The sequence below is a fragment of the Marmota marmota genome, unplaced genomic scaffold (assembly GCF_001458135.2).
Source record: "Marmota marmota marmota unplaced genomic scaffold, marMar, whole genome shotgun sequence".
In the NCBI taxonomy this organism is placed as follows: Eukaryota; Metazoa; Chordata; class Mammalia; order Rodentia; family Sciuridae; genus Marmota; species Marmota marmota.
Window position 1 is genome coordinate 2,805,701 of NW_026000168.1, and position 21,318 is coordinate 2,827,018.

General features: G+C 52.4%; 1 protein-coding gene across 9 annotated transcripts in view; it reads right to left on the reverse strand.

Moving 5' to 3' along the window:
• The window catches only part of Foxp1 (forkhead box P1), a 616,519-nt gene that overhangs the window by 125,015 nt on the left and 470,186 nt on the right, over positions 1 to 21,318 (reverse strand). For all 9 annotated transcript variants that reach the window (XM_015494919.2, XM_048787006.1, XM_048787007.1 and 6 more), the window contains one exon: positions 6,406 to 6,510. In XM_015494919.2, the coding sequence (XP_015350405.1) occupies positions 6,406 to 6,510 (105 nt within the window). The remainder of the gene's footprint in view (positions 1 to 6,405; positions 6,511 to 21,318) is intronic.

Genomic DNA, 21,318 nt, shown 5'->3' on the forward strand with positions numbered 1-21,318 from the left:
ACCTCCACAAAACACGGCTCCCATTTTCTCCTTTTCTTTTTTCCCGTTCCCGAAGCACAAGTGGACGACCAGCAAGGGTCCGACGGTGTTATTCCTAATTACCTTTTTTTCCCTCTTGATCCTGTGGCTCTCATAATTAGTTACCTGGGGCTGCAATCCAATTTCAAGTGATGACAAGGAGGTGATCCATGAAAAAGTAATAAGTTAAATCCAATTTCAGCCTTCCTCTAATTAAATGCACACGGGACTAATGACTCTAGCCCCAGCATTCAGTGATAATGGTAATTAGCGAGGTGGGAGCCGCTCCTCCTCCAACACTGGAGGTGTAAACCACAAGGTAACATGGTAGGAGCTCTCTTAATTACAGGTGGCATTTTGTCAGCAATTTACACGTTTTTGACCAGTCAAGTATGTTTTCTCCCCCGTCCCTCCCCACCCCCGAGCCCAACAGTCACGGCAACACGGTCATCCGTGTTCCAACACACGGGCGCTCAAGGGGCATCGCAGCCCGGGAAGGAGGAGTCACTGTGGGCTGCTGCTTCCTGCTCTCAGGACACTGCCCAGCACACAGACACCCTCTCACACACACCTGGCTGCCACCTGAGTCTCTTCATGGAAATCTGGGCATCTTCAGTGGGGTGGGGTCTCGCTGCCATGGCTTTGATGGTAATATGGAAAACAGGACCCTTGGGAGGTGTTGTGCAAACACATGTAGAGGTTGAGGCAATATCTGCCTTCCTGGCCACCCGGGCACTATCTGTGGGCCCACAGAGCCTGGCTTCCCATCCTGTGCTGTGACTGTCCACGTGTGCCCTGGCCAGTCCTTTGGCCTAAGTGTCCGCTGGCCTCCTCCATGAGGTTGAGGCTAGAGTCTGCTCTGTGACAGCTACTGGGCTGACCCACGGGAAGCTCCAATCAACATTCCACAGCTACTGCTTTTTGCATAAGGACATACAGCCCTGACCGTCCACAAAACATCAGCATCCCACCTGAGAAACCTCACCAACATGAGAGTCAGGTGGCCATCTGATCAAACGTCCAAACTGGGATCCTTCCGAGCGTGGGGATTAGCCATGCTCTCCTGGGCACATTGGGACACAGGGTGGTCCCCCCGACAGCTGGAAGTCATGATATCAAAATGGTCTAACTGATTTCATCACAATTGATATCAGAATTTTGGAAGCAAGGACAAAACACCACTTGTAGGAAAAACAGCTCTTCAATCAGGACTCGGAAGCTGGGCTCCACGACAGACTCCTCCAGGTTGAGGACGCGCTGACAACTGAATGGAAACCGCAGACGCGGACTGTGTTCTGGAAGGCCAGGTTTCCTACCATTTTAACAGTGTGTCAATCTAGAAGCCTTGATGACCACTTTGAAGGCCTTATTTCTGCCTTACTGTTCCCTATCAAGGCTTATTTGAATGGTTTTAGGATTCTCCAGAGTCCTGGGGCAACAATGACATCTTTTTAAAAAAGGACCCCAAACTTCAGCTCCTCATGTCAACTTTAAAAAATGCCCGGGACGCTGACTGTGGACGTTAACTCTACACATTAAAAACATTTGCCTTGCCTCCCTCTCCTGAAGGACCCACCTGACCAATCAAGAGCAGTGGGGTGTGTTTTAAGGGTCAGTATTTCAAAACCATTGCGTTTCACTCTCTGCCGTATAAAACTGTAGTCTCCTTTAAGGGCTTCCTCTTAGCCATTTACTCCTCGGTGACTAACGGGGAAATGGCACGAGGTAGTAAGATCACAAGTGGCATTAACGCAATGCAAAAATGCTGCCCAAAGCACGTTTTATATAACTGCAAATAAAAATGCTACCAAACAAACCTGCTGCATCTCGTATTTTAACCTCTGCCACTTAAAGCAGGAGTCCTCGTTAAACTCCGAGCCTCCCAGGGCAGGAGGCTGGCCTTGCGGGGGCGGGGGGGGAATGGCTCCCAAACCAGGAGGCCATGCGCATGAGCTAACCCTGGAAGGAAGTGGGCAGGCAGGAGGGAAGAGCAGAGGGCGGCCGCACACCCCGCCTCCTGAGAGGGCCGGGGCAGCAGTTCCCAGGTCCACCTCCTTTCTAACCTCCAGGTGCCAGAATACACATGTACTTTTACTTTCTTAGGAGAAAATGTGTCATTTGGTTTCCTTCCAGTTTATGTACTCTTGCCAGCAACTAAAAACGTTTAAAGAACCAAAAAGAATTACTACCCAGAAACAGTGGTCAAAGTTCCAAACTTTGATCAATAAAACTGCTCATCTACTCACAAATTAATCTGCAGCCAGTAAAGTCGCACATTTTCCAGGTTATGAGAACACCTGCACCGTGAAGCATTTATTTCACTCGTTCAAGCAATCTTCAGAAGTATATAAGTATTTATAAAAAGAGAACCTACTATTTTTACCCACCTATGATTTTTCCCCCCTAGCAAAACCTTGTTAATTCTTTCCCAGATCCGAAGCCTGCTGAAGGCAAGGTCTGTATCCTGGGTAGTTTCGTTGTACTAGCACCGGTACAATGACCAGGGCGCTGTGGCTGTTCTGAAATGTCTAACAGGTTTAACTTCATTAACTCAGGCCATTCTGATTCTGAATTGATGACGGGGGCCAATTTTCAATTTTCATTTGGATCATTTGTTAAAAAATAAAAAAAAATATTTTTTATTTTTGCAAAGTAAATTAACAGGTGAAGTAATAGGCAATGGAGGTTACTAATTAGAGTAGGTCTCAGGAAGCTCTCTCCCCACCCCACAGCCGTGCCCCTCTTCATTAACAAACCACGCTGTCACCCAAGAATGGGACCAGCTCAGATCTGGTGGAGAAGGCGATGCCAAGAACCCGGTCTGTCCCCACCACCCCTCCTCCCCCCTGCAACCAGGCCATGGTGACGGTGTTCGCCTGCGGGAGCTGATGATCTCTGTCGAGTAACCACTTATAGCCTCCCTAACTTTCTCTCTTCTTTTGTTTGTATCATCAGCCTGTGGAACCAGAGAGCCTGCCAAACTGCACAGGGAAGTGTGAGCTGTGCTTAAAATACGAGCCGCAGTGTATGGGGGGATTTAGGTTCCTTCTTTCTTTTTCTCCTCTCCAAGCTATCAGCAGATCAAATCCTTTTCCCCTGTCAAGCCTTCCTCCATGCACAAGATCTGAAATTTGCTAAAATAGGTCTCTCGGCACAGCTATAAAGGGTCCGGAGATCAGAGATGAACACTGCTCAGATGCCGGCTGAAATGCCCCGGCAAGGACGTGGCAGGTGGGAGAGATTTAAATGCCACAGTTCCTCCTCCCGTGAGTCGCCAGTCCACCTACGTATCTTCATAAAGAGAGCACAGGCCCTGTGGCCGAGGCGAGCGATATTTATGGAAGCGATGTTTATGGAAGGCTGGCCAAGAAACAAGCCTCTCTAAATTGCGGAATGCCCCTACCAGTTAGCTGAGGAGACGTCTAGCAATAGTCTAGGGGACACACACACACACCGGTGACCCAACCCTCCCTCCTTCCCCTGCCCATTCTTAAAGTGGATCTAAGTTCTCTGCGGGTCCACTCCACCACTTCAGGGTTCAGGAAGGACTCCAGATAATCTTCTCTAGTAAGACCAGCGTTCAAGGTTGCCCCTCTTGCTGGCTGTACACGACTGGGCCCTTGCAGCCGGTGACAGGGTTGGACACTGGCCTTGCTGAGGACCCTGAAGCTCTCCGCCCCACACTCTGCTCTGTGGATGGCAAGCAGCAGCCCCCCTCTCCCCGGAGGAAATCCCCCCCAAACTGACTTCACATATTTAGCCCCTAGAGGAACTTTGTCCCTCTTGGAAAAGAAGTTACCTAAAAATGCCATATGTTTTTAAAAAGCAAGTCAGAGGGAATATAAATCTAGTATTAAAAAAAGTCAGAAATGCTCTCTGATACGGGGAGTGATATGATCAGCCAGATTGTGTGTTTCTTTTCAATCTCTAAGTGGAGCTCTCCAACGTGGAAGACGTTCCCCCCAATAGTATATTGTCATTTTCCCAGTGCACTTGAGGCCTGATAAACTCAACAGGACTTGTGGTATTTCTAAGGCCGGGAGAGCTCCCAAGAGGAAGGCAAAAGAATGGACGGTCATTTGAATCACTGAGTGACAGGCTGGGCCGGCTCCGTGTATACATTAATAAATTAGAATTTTAATTGCGCCTCTGTCTGCAGGAGATGGCCCGGTGCTTGAATATGTACCAACAATTGGCTATGTTCTGGAATCCGCAGCTGCCCTCCACCGCTGACCTCTGAAACACAATTCCCAGTCTGACGACGGAAACTGTTCAGTTTGATCCTTTCAACTTATTTGAATCCTGACAAATAAGCTCACAGCCGAAAGGTCAACACAGTCCTATTTCATCCTCTGGAGCTCTTCTTAAGACATGTGCACAACAAAGCACGTCCCCCAGCACCTGACACGGGCCCCGTGGCACCGCACCTCATTAAAACGTCCCCTGCACTCCCACGTGCGGGCAGGCTGCGGGCTGCCAACGGTTTACTAAACAAGGCCTTCAGGAGGCTTCCGCCAACAGAGAAGCTGCAGCCAGACTCTTCCAGGAAGGTGTCCCCACGCCCTGCACCTTCCTGGAGAGCACAGCTGTCCCAGCGGAAAGAGGACTAGAGGACTAGAACCTGCAGCCCAAGGTCCAGTGTTTGGAAATGGACCTCAGCTCATCCTGACCCACGAAAATTCAACCCAAGCAAGAATTTAGGCGATCTCATGATCCAATGAACCGGCACCAAGGTAAGCCCACCTGTCACCTCTTGTGCGTTCTGTCCCGACATCTCCAGGGTGAGAAACCTCCCATTTGGGGGTCCTTACCCTCAGCTCTGAAAGCACTGTCCAACACCTGGTTCCTGCCAGGGCCCTATCCCAAGCACGGACACAAGCATCCCAAGTCAGGTTTCTTTGAAATTTTTGTTATAATTCTCACCTCCAACTCAAAAATCTAGATCAGATTTTTATGAGCTCTCTGCTTCCACTCCATTAACCCCTTGGCCTCAATACACTGAACTGAGAAGTTGCTAAAGTAATTTTTTTGTGTGTGTGTGCTACTAGGGATAAACCCAGGGGTGCTCTACCACTGAGCTGCACACCTACCCCCAGCCCTTTTTATATTTTTTATTTTGAGACAGGCTCTCACCAAGTTGCCCAGGATAGCCTCAACCTTACGATCCTCCTGCCGCAGCCTCCCAAAGCAGGTGTATGCCACTGGTGCCCGGTTAAAACAATCATTCTTGTCACCTTTGCATAAAATTGCTTTCCACCTTAAACAGATGATTCAGAAGTCCTCTAAAGACATGCAGAGAGGAGGGTGTGTCCATGCCATTACCAGGCACCACGCCCCGTGAGGGTGCTGGACACTGCTGACATTTTGGGCCAATAAATAATCTTGTGCTCTGTGGGGGGGGGGGCACCCTGGGCAATGCAGACCATTAAGCAGGAGCCCTGGCCTGTACCGACAAGAGGGGCCTCCAGGAAAAGCCACCTTTTTATACAATGGGACACAAAGCCAACGAGTGGAGAAGGAGGTGGAGGTTTCTGGAAGAACACCTGCAAGACTGCCCCGTCCTGGGTGTGGATTCCCCGGAAAGAAACTCAGCACATCACACACCTGCACCGCACCTCCGCTGCAGCGCCAGCCAGACGCCCATCCACACCTGAGTGGGCAAAGGCGGGGTGTGTGCGTGTACGGTGTGTTTACACCTGTGTACGTGTGTGTGAAAGCACGGAATCCTGTCACTGCAGCTAAACGGATGAAACCAGGCACAGAGATAAATGTTGTTTTTCATTTGTGGAAAGAACAACAAAACAAGTTGAGCTGAAAGTGGACGGTGATTACTAGAGCCTGGGAAGGGCTGGGGGGTCATAAAAGAAGGGCACTTGGATTGGGTCAGTACGTGCTCCGTTCTTACATGAATACACTGAACCCATCAATATGGGCAATTTATACATGTTAGTAAAACCACTGCTAGATGACCCCCACTGGCCACAGGGGGAGTCAAAACCATGTCCCTCTGAGTACTACTGTGCTGGACATAAGGGGAATCACCCCCTTCCTAGTCTAGATGACCACGGCAGGGCAGGTCTGAGCACCATCAGCCGGTACTGCCACCGGAGCTCTGTCCTTAGCAGCCCGACACCTGCAAATGCCCACCCTCCCGGCGCGTGGCCAGGGTAGCTCTTCTTGCTACCAAGAACGACCCTTTTGCTCAACTCGACACTTTCCATGTGAGGTCACGCTCTGCTGGCGCACTGAGAGCTCACCGTCCGCAGACGCTCTTGTTTCACGATCAGCAATTCTCAACGCGGTTCCCTTCTGAATTGCCCAGGAGCCGCCCAGAGGGTGCCGCTGCCCAGAGGGTGCTGTGCCCATGAGGTGAAGCAGGAGACTTACCTGAAGGGCCGGCTGCTTGTCATTCCTCTTGGGAGACTTTAGTCCACTAACTTGCTGCTGCTGCTGTTGCTGCTGCTGCAGGAGCTGTCTGGCCACTTGTAGAGCCTGCGAGAGGGGACAAGAACACACCCGTCAGGACACAGGACCGGGACTGCCGCACAGAAGGGTCCGGGAAGCCTACTCCAGGGCTGGCCCTGCCTTTCCCGTTTCCAGGCACAGGAAATGGCGGACGACACCTCCCTCCCGTCTGTGCTGAGAACTTTCCAGAGTCTGTTTCCAGGTCCTTGCACTGGGCCAGTTTCACCCACAGCCCCCAAGCCCAGTGACCCAGTAAGCGGACACTTTATCCCACCCCAAACCTGCCACAACGCTTGAAGTACGAGTGGCCAGCTCCTGAGGAACCTAGCAGGCAAAGACGGAAAGTTAGGAGAGCTATTGGGGGCACGTGGGCGGCACCACTGTCTTCCCAGATTCTCTGGTGGAACTTGGGGACACTTGGGAACGCAGGTTGAAAGTGACACGTTCACTCCATGAGGCCAGAGGAAGAGGGAAGTGGGATGACAGGAAAAGCATGTCCCGTGGACACGGTCGTTTGGATGGGGTGACAGGGACTGGCCAGGCATTCCTAGGACAATCTCACTGGATGTCAGGAGAGAAAACCTGCAAATTCACCTCCAGCCACCTCAACCCAACGTCTACATCACCCTTTCAAGTGTATAACAGGGGACAGTTTCAATTTAAAGGCAGAGTCAGGGAGGTGGCCTGAGCACAGGGTCAGGTAAAATGACAGTGGGAGAGTTCTGTAAGGGAAGCCACTTAGGGCAAGCCGATGTTTTTTATAAAAGCTCAAGTGAAATAAGTGTCATTATGGAACCATCACAAAGATATTTGCTGTCAAAGACTTAAGAACAGCTGGCAGCGGGATCAGCGCACAAAACCGAGGTGGGTGAGCAGGCGCTGTGCTGCAAATTCCCACCCAAAGGCGGCTTCTCCAGCGGAGCCAGCTGCGAACCAAGAATGGAGTCCTGGAGGGGACATCCCAACTGAGGAGTGCAGAGAGAAAACAGGGTCCCCGGAGGGTCCCATCAGAGCGACTTCTCCCCGGCAATGACTCTGGTTCCCCTGGAAGAGGCACTTCTAGAGCCGGCCACGGCCTGAACAAGGTGTGGCCCAGGCTCCCAAAGTGAGCACAAAGCACTTCCAAGGGAAGCGGGTTCCTCAAAGAAGAGGAGTCACTTCACGGGTGATGAGAACCACGTGTCCAGGTATAGGAAGTTTAATGGTAAAGACGAAGTCACGGAGGGTTAGGTGGCAGGGATTCCTGCACACTGGGCACAGGAAACAGGGTGGTCAAGGTCAATTGTCCTCAGGAGCAGGTGCTGAGGAAGGCTGGACCTTCACGAGCAGTTCTTTCAAGAAGACATGCTCATGACGGGCACAGTGGCGCACACTTATAATCCCAGTAGCTTGGGAGGCTGAGGCAGAAGGATTACAAGTTTAAGGCCAGCCTCAGCAACTCAGTGAGACCCTGTCTCAAAATAAAAAATAAAGGGGGCTGGTTCAATTTCTGGTTACCCCCCCCAAAAAAAGACACACTAACCCAGGCTCCTCGTGGCACAACTGTATTGAGCCTCTTAAAGGCACTGTGTAAGGCTGAGGGCAGCCTCTGTATCTCAGAGGCGCAAAGGAAGGTGTAGAAACAGAGCACAGAAAAGCATGATAAGAGCCTGAGACGCTGGGGGAGAAGTCCCTGTGGGGCCCACGCCTGCCCACACGCACACTGCACTCACCCCTGAAGCCCACCAGCTGCAGGCCCAGGCTCCCTCTCTGTGCAGGGACAGGCACAGTTGAGCAGGCCTGCCTGTGAGGGCCACATGTACTCCAAGATGCCTGGGAGCCCTGCCTGGGCCCCAGCCCGCCGTCTGCGAGGAAGCTCCACCACGGCCGGACCCAGGGTTCCCCGTCTCCTTGGAGACGCTCAGTACACGCGTAGGTGTAAAGTGGGCAGCGTGAAGATTTCATTTATATCCCCTGTGCAAGGTGCCTGCGGGAGCAGAGCCCCTCCTACACGTGTGTCCCCTGGACGCCTTCACACGGGGCTTTGGGGCTTCTTCAAGCAGGAAGGGAACTGCTCGGTGTCTTAAGTGCTACCATCAGAGTCCCCGCGTTAAGAGACTCAGCGGCAGAGAAGGCTCCAGCTGGATCTGGGAAGGCAGACGGTGGGCGCGGAGCTGGCAGGAGAGGTGGACAGAGGAACGCTGGGGGGAAGATGGGCCATGCGGGGCCACCAGCAGGGAGAGCAGGACAGGACACCCTGCCCCCCCTGGCGGACACCACCTGCCCCCTGTCACCCGATCCTGGAGAACAGGTGCTCGGCTTTTAAGTAACAAGCCTCAAGGTAGCCATACCCAGCCGTCAGCACGCGGCAAGACTCCGGGTGTCTTTAAGGAAAACATCCACACATGCTGTGCTTCTGTAAGCACGTGCTCAGAAGGAAATGTGGAAAGATGGTGGCACACCTGAATCTGAGGTCATTTGAACCAGTGTTTACCAAGCTGGCCACATGGTGACTGTGCATGTCACATGAGGTGCTGGAATCCTCAGGCTTATTTTACTGGTTGGAGGGAAAATCGGAATCACTTATGGATGCCAGGTGTCTTCCAATCCCATCCCAGGGTCCAGGAACTTACAGCCACCTATCACAAGCCCCAGCTCCTACAGGTGGTTTCACACACAGCCCAGCCGAGGAGCAGAGCCAAGCCCAGGCGCAGGGAGGGAAAGCGTTGAGGAACTGGAGTGGACGCGAGGGAAGGTTCAGCCACCCCGCTGGAGAGTGAGCGGCACCAGATGGAGATTGCAAACTGGCTGCCAGGGCTCCACGCATCCAACATGCAGCCAGATGAAGACCTTCAAAGATGTGGCCCCGGGAGACACCGCTAGCACAGGAATGCATCGGAATCCTCACAGGTCACCAGCAGGGATTCCCGGACCCCGAGAGGGGCTCGTTACCAAAGTCGCAGCAAGGTAAAATACTAATGAACCCCCCAAATAAAAACCAACATAGACATCACCCAGGTCCCAACAAGAGGTTTTAAAATCCTATCGATTAGAACATACAACATGCTATGAAGTCACCGCTAAAGGGTGAGCACTAGTTTTCTGTACAAGGTAACTAGGATGATCTAGATTTAAATGGAAAGGGATACTCAGAGTTTCGGACTCAGGGGTTATGTAGAGATCTCTGGCTCCATCACATGCAGGAAACCACGAGGCTCTTATCAACTTCACTGCAGATGGGGTCCCCAGGGTGACGCTCTTGGCTTGGTGCCCTTCCCTGACACCATCCCTCGACAGCCATGTCCATCCACACACGTGTCCAAGCAGACCCACGTCCTTCCACCTCGGACCCCACTGCCCCGCCCCAGGGAGCACTGGATCCCAGCAGAACCGGGCCGTGGCCGGGGACTGCTCTTCCCCATGGTGCCTCCATCACGGCCGGAAAGAGGAGTCCTAGGGCGCAGTGTTGAAGAGGAAAGAGGACACTCTGGGTACAGGATAATAAGTGTGTGGATCTGGTTTTGTGCATGGGAGAGAGAGGGAGAGAGAGGAGAAAGAGAAAGGAGGAGAAGGAGGCAGGAAGGAGGGAAGGGGAGCAGGAGGGGGGGCACGCAGGAGGACGTGAATATAGGAAGAGACCCTCTTCCCAGCAGAAAGTGTCACCTCTGACTCAAGCTGCACACCCACAGCTGAGACAGGCCCAGGCCAGCTCTGGTGGTGCTTCCTGGTGAGATGAAACAATGCTGGGTTCAAGATGGACCTGACAAGCACCTGGCCCAGGGTAAGCTGCTCAGCCCTAGAGCCCTGGCCACTGGTTACAGTGGAGGGGGGCTCCAGGCTGTCACAGAGCAGGGTGACGACAAAACCCCACCCAAGAGCTGGCCGAGCATGTTCACATCCCTGTTCCTTCCACCAGCTAGATTAAAGGGTCTGTGAGCTAGCAGACCCAGGGACCCAGGGGTGGCAGGCAATGCCGCATTGCACCCCGGCTGGCCCTGTCCCCACCCATGCCTGATCAGATCATCCCCAGGGGTCAGCAGGCTTCGCCATGGCTGCTTCTGGGAATTCAGGGAGCCTGGGAGGTCTGGCAGCTCGTGCCCACCTCCTGGGACCCTGGGCACTCGGGGGACACGTTCCCTTCCTCCAGCTCCACCAGGACGGCTTCCCTCTCTGCTACGTCGCTCCACCCAAGGTAACTAAGGGCCACCTGTGCTGCACACACTGTTCAGGTAGCACATTTACCACTTTTGAGCTATTTATGTCAAGTTCATGGCGGGTGCTTACATTTCAGGCTCAGGTAGCGCTACGTTTAGCACGTTTACCAAGGTGGCTGAGGCTCAGAAACACATTTCCCACCCCTGAAGAAACATTAGCAAGTTGACATAAAACACAGAGCACTCCCACACTCCCACGCGCACACAGCCAGCCCAAGGAGGAAGACACCTTCATCAAGGGTTTTGCTGGAAGAGACCCTCTTCCTAGCAGGAAGCATCATCTCTGGTGACAGGTCTGAGATGTGCCTTAACACATGAAGGTCTTTGGAAAACCACTAACTGGGACGTTGTCTATCACGGGTCAGCAAACGACAGCCCATAAACCCAGCCTGGGAGGGAAACACTGTGTTGACTTATTTAAATGCTTGGGAAGAGGTCAGAAGATGATTTGGTGACATGTGAAAATCACTTGGAATTCAAATTTCAGTAGCCACAAATAAAGTTTTATTAGAATACAGGTGAGGTCACTTAGGTCTGGCCTGCAGAGTGCTCTCTACAAAGACCGCAGGGCCCTCACACCTGAGATACACCCCATGCACCCACACAGGGAGAGCCTGCCAGCCCTGGCTAAGCTTGCTTCTCTACTCTGGAGGTGCCAGATTCACTGGGCAGAATTTTATTTTATTAGATGTATGTGTATATATATATATATATATATATATATATATATATACACACATCTGTGTATAATTGTACATGTATATACATAACATATAAATGTATCTACATGTATATATAAATATGTATTTATATAAATATACATATTTATCTATCTCACTATATAAATATGTATAAATATGTATAAATATATCTATATAAATATGTATAAATATATATCTATATACATATATCTATATAAATATACATACCCATATAAATATGCATAAATATGTATCTATATAAATACACCTACAAATATATATCTATATAAGTATGTATAAATATTATATCTTTATAAATATGTCTATATATCTAAATCTGCGTGTGTATATATTTATTTATTTATTTTGGTGCTGGGGATCGAACCCAGGGTCCCACGTGTTCTCCCACCAAGCTGTGTCTCAGCCCTGGGCTGGACACATGCACCTCTCCATCAGTTCCCCTAAATGATTTTAGAGTTCAGCTAATAAGGAATTAGCTGTTCTTAAAACTCAAATCAAATTTGCCCTTCTGTAAAGAAGCTGCAGGGTGAAGGGGAAACACCTCTGTGGACTCCATCTGGACCCAGCCTGGCATCTGTGACCCTTCCCTCGAGTGCTGGGCAGCAGAGATCAGCCAGGGTCCCCAACCCCCTGGGATGAGGGTGGCAGGGCCCTAGCTGCCGGCCGCCGACCAGGTTGGCTACTTCCTGCCTCTGCTGAGAAGTCCACCCTCAGGGTGGGTCTGAGTCAGCCAGCCTTCCTCGAACTCCCTTTCCAGCCTCTACCCCCGCTGCAGATCAAACCTGTTCCACAGATAATTTCAGGGGCCACTCAACCCTGGCTGGCACACGTTGTGGCAGGGAAGGCTGGTAAGACGCATCGAGAGGGCAGCGGGCCAACCAGCAGGACAGGCCCTGTCCTCACCTGCCTTCCTCCTGCATACCCTGGCCCCCGGCCTTCCCCAACGCAGGGGCCGGCTACCCGGGTGGGGCTCCAGCTGCCCACCCCAGGCTGCTCCCCTAACATGCAGGCCAACTGCCCACAGAGGACGGGGCACCAGCAAGCAGGGAGACCCAGCAGTGGGTGCAGGATGGGAAGGGAAAGGTCAGGGGCTCTCAGGACCACGTCTCTCACAGGAGGAAATAGCATGCCAGGAACCAGGTCTCCCAAACCAGAGGTTTAAGAACATAATGTCTTTTGGCAAAGGACAGCGGGAAAGCAAGGTGACCTCGGAAGGATTCTAGTGCCTGTGGAAATACCAGACACCTAATCCAGGGACGACCGTGCAGTGCATGATGGGCAAAGACTGGGCGCCAAGTGGGCAAGGAAGCCCTGGCCGGGCAGGATGGATGGCCCCGAGCAGCCCAGGGGTGACCGCCACTCTGCAGCCGGCCTTCGGCAAGGTCCTGGCCCTGGCCACTGCTCCGCCTGCTCCAGGATCCTGCCGCGGGGGGGGGGGCGACTGCGCCCCCTCGGGTCCTCAGCTCACCTGACTCAGTGCCCAAGGCAGGTAGACGCGAAGCCTGGGGTCAACGGGGATTCAGAGTCTGCACAGCAACCTGGGGGGAGGCTCTCTATAGCGTCATCACCCCAAGTTCCCCTGACTCCAGGGCAGGCCTGGACAGCCACCTTCTGAAGGGACACGTGTATGGGTTTCCCAAATGGAAAGGTGAAGGGGAAACACCTCTGTGGGCTCCGTCTGGACCCAGCCTGGCATCTGTGACCCTTCCCTCGAGTGCTGGGCAGCCTTGCCAATGAGGTTGCGGGACACAGACATGACGCCAGGTGTGGGGGTGCCCACCTGTGATCCCAGCCACTCGGGAGGCCAGCCTGGACAGATTAGTGAGACCCTGTCAAAAACAAGATTTTTAAAAAGGCCTGGGGACGTAGCTCAGTGGTGAAGCACCCCTGGGTTCCGTTTCCAGGACCACCAGAAAAAGCAGGAAGAAACACAAGTGTGAAAACCTGGTGCAGGGACAATCCCACCCCTACAACATGACAGTCTGTATTTGAGCTAAATATTTAAAGGATGGAAAACTGAAAAGCCCAAGTTCCCTATCAGCACAATTACCCTATCTGCTGAAATAGGGTCACAGGGCCACGGGTAGTGTCACCCCCTGGGCCTCGGAGGGGAGAGGTGAGGCCAGGTGAAGCATTGCCTGTGGACAAACCTGTTCCATACCACACACGAGGGCCTCCCTCCAGGCCAGTCCCCCGTCTCTCCACGGATGGGTTCTCCTATTCTCCAGGATTTGCACACGCAGTCAGCACTGCTGTGACCCTTGTTATCTAGGTCCCTCACTTGTCTTTTGCCTTAGAATTTCAGACATGAGCTTGGGTACAATGTGAGCTGTGTGGCTTCTGCTTCTTTTATGTGACAGTTATCTGTTTATTTTGTGGTACCGGGGATTGGACCTAGGGTCCCATGCATGCCAGGGAAGCACTCTACCACTGAGCTACACCCCCAGCCCTTTTTATTTTGAGATGGACTCTAGCTAAGTTGCTAAGGCTGGCCTTGGACTTGTGATCCTCCTGCCTCAGCCTCAGAGTAGCTGGGATGACAGTCCCACACCACCATATCTGACTTCTATGTCAGTCATTTCTTCACTGGTGTATATTTTCTTAAGAGGAAGGATGGCAAGTGATAGTTCTTTTATCCTTTATTTTTAGAAGCAGTGGGATGAGGGGAAAGAGTTTTTCAATGGTGTTCTTGTGTCATGCCGTATTTTCCCAGCATTAGCTGGGAATGCAGGCGCTACCCCAAGGCACCGGCTGCAGCGGCCTGGGAGGAGGGAGATCCAAAAGCCCTGAGAGGAGGCTTTCTTTTGTGAGCATTCCCACCAGCAAACCCAGGGAGTAGAGGGCTGCACGGCTTAGATCCTCTAGCAATGATGAGTACCTTGTTTATTTGGAAGGCATTCAGAGGCTACTTCCCACCAAAGAGTATGAATTTTCATGAGACCAAAAATGGGGTGTGTGTGTGTCGGGGGGGGGGGGGGTGGTGATATCTATGATCCTCTTGCAAAACCGGGTGAACTAAGTTTAATGGCTGCAAACAGTCAGGAAGTCTGTTTGAAGTCTCTCCTGAGAGAGGGGAAAGGTAGCCCAGTGTCCTCCCCTCCTCCTCCTGTGCACACAGGTCCTGCAACCAGCTCCTGGAGCCACCGGCTGGGCGGCCAGTGCCAGACAGTGCTGAATCACCAGCCGAGGCTCCGGCACCTGAGTTGTGTTTGGAGGGATTCCATTCAGGCACTGCCCAGGCCTGGGCCTGTTGAGCTCATGGGAGTTGACAAGATCACAGCCTGGGGGCTGTGGCCGGGGGCAGCCTGAAGCCGGAGTCAAGGGCATTACTGAATGTCTCCAAGGTTAGGTTGCATGGGGCAACGAACGCGTTTCCCTCGGGACTAGATTCTGCTGAAAAATAAATAAATGAATGCATCGGCCTAGTCCTCCTCTGGGCTCCCAAGGCAGGAAATGCAGGGGTCAGACATGAGCGTGAATCACAGGGATCCACTCGCTTCCTAACCAACCCACTCTTTTCTGCAAATGCCTTTTATGAGGTGGAGCCTGGCGACTCTCGTTATGAATAGCGCAGGTTTGCGTCTTTTTGTACCCCGGGAGGAGACCGGCTCATCTTGAAGCTTGCAGAAGACTCTGGCTAGAATTCCACTCAAAACGATTATTCATGATTGGAATAGAAACAGAACCCAGTTCCTGCTCAAAACACATGGTGCACTCTTCCTGTTCTTATAAGTCACATGAGCTCGGGACCCTTCCAGGGGACCAGGAACATCCCAGATGCTCTGCTTCCCAAAGTACCTTCCTTTTCTTGCTTGAAGTTGGAGCAAAGTGTGAAAAGGACTATGAGGGACACTCCAGCAGAAACGGAGACAAGGAAAGAGAAGAGAAGCCAACGGAAGCCAAGAATGGCTCAGGTGGGATTGTCACTCCTGCCTTCAGGACGGGCAGAGGAGCCCTGCTCTTCTCCAGTAATCCACGCTTCTCACACTAAGAAGTGCCAAGAGACACCTGCAGGACAGTATAAGGGACAGGGGTGCAGCTCAGGTCTGCTTGTCTGCAACACAGAAGGCCCAGGGTTCAGTCCCAAGCACCTTCAGCGTGGGCAAGTGGGGCCAGCAGCTCCCTGCCTGTGACACTGACATCAAGACAATGTGCTGGATTGTTCCCTGGTTACCAGGCAATGCTAAACTCAGCATTTTATCTCCTGTCTGGGCCTCTCGGAGGGAGGCAGGGAGATGGTTTCTGCGTCTTGATCTGAAGGGGAGAAGGAGAATGTGAGGTTCCATGACTTTTTCAAGGTTACAACTCCAAAGGGGCAAGTACAGAAAAAACACAAACAAACAAACATTGTCTCATGAGAACCTGAGAATCACACTGTGCCAAGGTCACTGTGATTAGCCCTGAGCTGGCTGCAGGTCTCTTGGCCAGTGCAGGCCAAGGCACATGGACACAGGGTCCCCCTGCTTCCTGGATGCTGCGGGCTTCCGTGGGTCACGTCTTCTGCCTTTACTCCCCCACAGGAGAGACGGGCTCTTCTCTGCTAGGTCTCCCAGGCCCAGGGCACTACAAGCTGTGGCCAGGTCTGCAGCTGGGCCCTCCCTGTTCTCTGCCCAGGGCTGCGACACCCGCCATCTTCTCCATATCTCAATCCACCTTTTCTGAAAACTGCGCTCACAATCCATCTCCCACAAGCAGTGGTGTTCCCGACGTCCCCAGGCCCAGGGGACAGGTACCCTGCCTTCCTATTGGAAAGTGCCAAGCAGGAGAGAGGCAGGGCTCCCGGGCCAGGCAGCCTGCTCCCCCGACCCCATCTCCCTGACTCCACCTTGTCTTGGGATACTCACGCTGTCCCCATGTCCCCATGTCCCCAATCCTCATCTCATCTTCAAGCCCCTGGGACATTCCTGAGGACGGGAGGACTTTCAAAAGGAGTCCTTCCTAACTCAGACTGACTATGCCAAGGCGCCACCTTCTCCAGGTCTGAACACGTCCCTCGGCCCAGCTGCTGGGCTTTCCGGCCTGGTCTTGACCCACAGGTTTGATCCACTGTAGACTCTCACACGGTTATAATCACATATTGTGGCAGGGGTGGGGTGGTGGTGGTGGCAGAAGTTGTTAAATAGCTGCATTTTTAAAACTGCCCTGACCCCTGGTCAGTGAGGACAGGGAACACAATTTTAAAAAGTTACAATTTAAAAAAATTTTTTTTTTCAGTTGTAGATGGACACAATACCTTTATTTATTTTTATGTGGTGCTGAGGATCGAACCCCAGTGCCTCCCATGTGCTAGGCAAGCGCTCGGCCACTGAGCCCCAGCCCCAGCCCAAAAGCTACAATTTCTTGAGTGTGTGTGGCTAGACCAGTGTCCAGCAGAGCACCTGCCTTATGATACCTGCCACTGTTCCTTTTGGTTGTTTTGGTCCTGGAGATTGAACCAGGGGCGCTTAACCACTGAGCCCCAGCCCCAGCCCCATTTATCGTTTTATTTTGAGACAGGGTCTCACTGAGTTGCCTAGGGCCTCACCAAGTTGCTGAGGCTGGCCTCAAACTTGCCATCCTCTTGCCTCAGCCTTCCGAGTCACTGGGATGGCAGGAGTGGGCCCCAGGCCTGACGACCACCGTCCTTTGAGGTATGGTTATACCCAGTCAGCAGATGAGAAAACATAACCAGAGGGGGAAGCTGTCAGGGTCACTTGAGAGGTGCCCATTCAGCCTGGAGCTCAGCTTCTTGTCCAGGGTGGTCAAGCAATGGTATCTGCCACCATCATGGGCCACCGGGCACATACGTGAGCACAGACTTCCACACCCCGCCCCCAGTGATGAGAGAACAGCAGGGTAACAAAGGCAGGTAATTCAGAGGTGACCCTGGGGTGGGAGGGGACAGACCCAGGCGGTGCCACCAAGGAGGAGGAGGAGGAGGAGGGTGCCATGTGGATGGTTCCAATGCCTCACGTGGGCAGGACATGTACCTAGTGTGCCCCAGGCCACACAGCCTGGGCAGCACCTCAGGCCGCTCAAGGGCCCCTTCAGCCCTGGGCCTGCAGCTGCCCGCTGGACAGAACAGATTATTAGAGGAAAACGCAGCCGCAGCGGGGAGCACATCTTCAGCCAGTGGGACCAAGTGAAGGGCAGCCTTGTCACTAAGGTTTTAAAAGGTTTGATCCTGATAGAGAAGCCAGCGAGAGAAACCCATCTGCTGGGTGTGGCCAGGGAAACAGAACAAGGCTTTCTCTAAAAGGGGATAAAACCAAACGGCTCCTCTGACCAACACTTGTGCTCACGGAGCTGTGCTCAAAGGGCGACCGTGGTCTTTGGAACTCCCGGCAACCATAGTTTAGCATCAGGTGGGACGTGAGTCTCCAAGCATGAAGGAATCATGATTCGCTGGGAATTTGGGGGAATTACTGACCCTGAGAGAATCACAGTTATTCTTAAAAAAAATAAAGAAAAAAAAAAGTATGCTTTGAAAAAATAGTAATGCTTATCTCTACAGAAGCAGCCTTCACCGTGGTTAAGCAAGCACTAGTCATCGTGCTTGGATTGGAAGCTCAGATCGGCCATGTGCTACCCATGCAACCCCAGACAAGTTACTTAACCTCTCTGTGCCTGAGTGTCTTCATCTGTAAGAACTGGAAAAAATAACAGTAGCTATGTCATACTTAATAAACGGAATGTACGTAGGCTAAAGCCTGACAACCAAGAAGCACTTCCTAAGTGATTTTTAAAATGCTTTCTATTTGATTATTGAATATGAAAGGGGTTAGTTCATGGTCAAAGACAGGAACTAACATGAATCAGGAAAATAATTTAAAAATCAAGTAAAAATACTACTGTCCTTACGTGACACAACACTTGGTAGTATGTGTAGGGAAGCAGCTTCCTTCAGCCACACTGGAATCATTATTTATAGACTTTTAATAATTACTTTTTAAAATTAAGATTTTGAATAGAGATTATTCCAAACTCATTCATGCATCAAGCTTCTAACATACAAAGAGCATTAGAAACGAAACCCGAACACCACCACCCCACTCTACAGGGTCTCCCTTCCCACACTAGGCTGCAAGGCCTCTGGAGCAGGCTGGAGGCACCCAGGGCCAGGGCAGCAGGCAGCCGAGTCTGTAGGAAGAGCAGGCCTCGATTCTCCTACCCCACAGACGCCTCCACTGAGCAGCTCCCAACCCACTGGACCTCAGTAAGTGCTCCCGGGTGCTGGGCAGAGAGCACACTAGCTGGATTTCTGTGAAGTTAAGTCGCCAACGTCATGTTATGTTACAGTGAAACAAAACAACCATCAGACAGACTGTACCTTTAAAAACTACTGACCCTAATGCTGACCCTACATGGATGGGAAGGAAGCAGGACCCGTCCTCAGCACCTGGTCCCTCCCACTAGTGTCCTGGGCGCTCCGCTTTCCAGCCCAGTTTCTTCACGGTACCACCCTATGGTTCTGAGGAGGCTGCCTGTGGTCAGGGCTGACCGTGTCACAGGAAAGACGCTTCCCAGGGCATCCAGACCATCCGCCTGCCGAGCACGAAACACAGACACACTGGAGACTGGGAAGCACGTCACAGCAGCACTTTCCCACCTCTAGATGGGACAGTCTCTGCAGCCCCCCGCCCCAGGGTGTCCACAGCATCAACAGGCAACCTTCACTGGGCACTTGGATCCCTACAGACAAGGCTCTGCTTAACTATAAGGTGTTGCTATGCAGCCCGACGGCCCCTGTGGGGTCACCTGAGATGGCAACAGAGGAGGTGGACAGGCCACTGCTGTATCCCCGAGAGCACAGCCACCAACCCCCGTGGACGGGCCTGGGGCGCAGGCTGCCTGGGCCTCTGCTCCTGTTCCCTTATATAGTCAATGCAGAGGGAATCCCTCCGTGTGCATATTTTCAATTCACATTCCAAAACAGTATAGGCGACGAGACAGATTCTGAGCTGTGATTTATAGGACTGGATCCGCCTGGGCCGGGCATTGTGTTAGGATCACGCACAGCACTTTCTCAGGATGGTTGTGTGCGAGGAAGCGCCTCCAGAAAACCAGGCTCTGGACGGTAAAGAATGTGCCGGTCTCCAGGTAGGCCAGGGACGCCTCTGTAGAAACACTCTCCCAGAGTCAGGCAGAACCCGCCTGAGAATTAAAAAACCCAGACTTTGGTTTGCTTGTTCTTTTAATCCACACTGAAGGTAGGCAGAAGCCTTTTCTTTGGCCCCTGGAGATAAGGATATTGAGATAAGGACCCTGAAGATCATGAGATACGGTACATGGTGATCAAGGCAAGGCGGTATTTTTGAGGGACAGGCAGGCCTCCCCGGTCAGCACACAGCAAGGACGCAACACACTGTCTTGCATCACTCTGAAGCTGGCCGCCCAGCCCCTGGTGCACAGTCCCTCAGCTGAGCTGACCGTGTTCAGATCTAAGGTCAGGAGTCTGGGTTGATGACACTGCGTGGCAGGGGGCTTGTCTGTCCAGCGCTGGGAACTGAACCCAGGGCCTCCCACATGCTAGACCACGGAGTTACATCCCAGCCTTTTCCATTCACGATTTTGAGACTTGCTAAGTTCCCTAGGCTGGCCTGGAACTTGGGACCCTCCTGCCTCAGCCTCCGGAGGCACTGGGATCCCAGGCAGGTGCCACCAGGCCTGGCTGGATGGTGTCACCATCAGAAGGTGCTCAGGGACACCATGAAGGAGCCCCTACCGAGGCAGCCATAACTGAATGAAGTATCCAGAAACCCTAAATTACCGAGCACCCGCTCCCAGGACCGCCTCTTCCGCAGCCCCACACGCGAGGTCAATCCTCCACAGAAGCCTGTTGAATTCTCAGGAGACAGAGTCTCCTGAATCTCAAGGGTTAACTCGATTGCCTTTAAAAAAAAATAACAAGGACATGTATAATTTCCTTTTATCCTAAAACAATGCGTGCATTATTTTCTGTGTATCTGTTAAAGGGCAAGGCTTTCTGAGTGGAAAACAAAACAGACCTGGGTCCCACATCCCTGAGTTTCAGCTACTCCCTTCCCTTCTGATAAATCACCAGACGCGCTGTCCAGAAGCAACACCAGCAGCGAGCAGGAGCACCACGGTCATCAAACAGGCAGAGAGACAGGCACGGCAGCCCACGGTTCCCACGCGGAGCCCCAGCGCCACACCTGCGCCAGCATCTGGGTAAATACCTGCAGTCTCTCTTTCCATCTTACCTGCAATTACTCCTACTGTTAAACAAATTGTCCTCAAGGCAGAGCCACAAACATCATTTTTCTTTGTCCTTACCAAGCAGAACGACTTTGGAACATGAAAACAGCCGCCGTGGCCACTTGCTTATCTTGTGTGTGTACATGTTTCTCCCATCAGAGGTCTGCACAACTGCAGAGAATGTCCCTCTCTGTGCTCTCAGAGTTGCTGTTTCACACACTGAGATTCAAGGAGATTTAGTCTGGGGACTCACAAACAAGGTTCAGGGTAATAACTATTCTCTGAAGATCAAAAGAGACATTTTTCCATTTCCTGTTTATTCTCTGACCAGTATAGCTTAAAAAAAAAATAGCACCTGGATACCAGTTCCCCTGAAGCTGGGGTCAGGGTGGAAGATGGGGAGGGGAGAGGCCAGCGGGATGACCACGGGCAGGAAAGGGTGTGGCCTTTTTAAAAAGGGTCATACCATGTGTTTAAAATGTCAGTTCAACAGAGAGGACTGGGAGAGCAGACGCTTGGCCCTCCCAGCCCAGTCCCCGCTGGCCCTGCCCAACCAGGCGTCCACCATGAAAACTGCAAGAGCCCTCCAGCACCGGAGTCCATAGCCACCTGGAGCGCCAGGCGGGGGCTCCCCTCCCTGAGCAGCCCACTCTCTTCCAACAACACCATGTGGAGGAGAGAGACCACGACTGCGTGTGTCAGCAGTCGGGCTCTGATTGGCA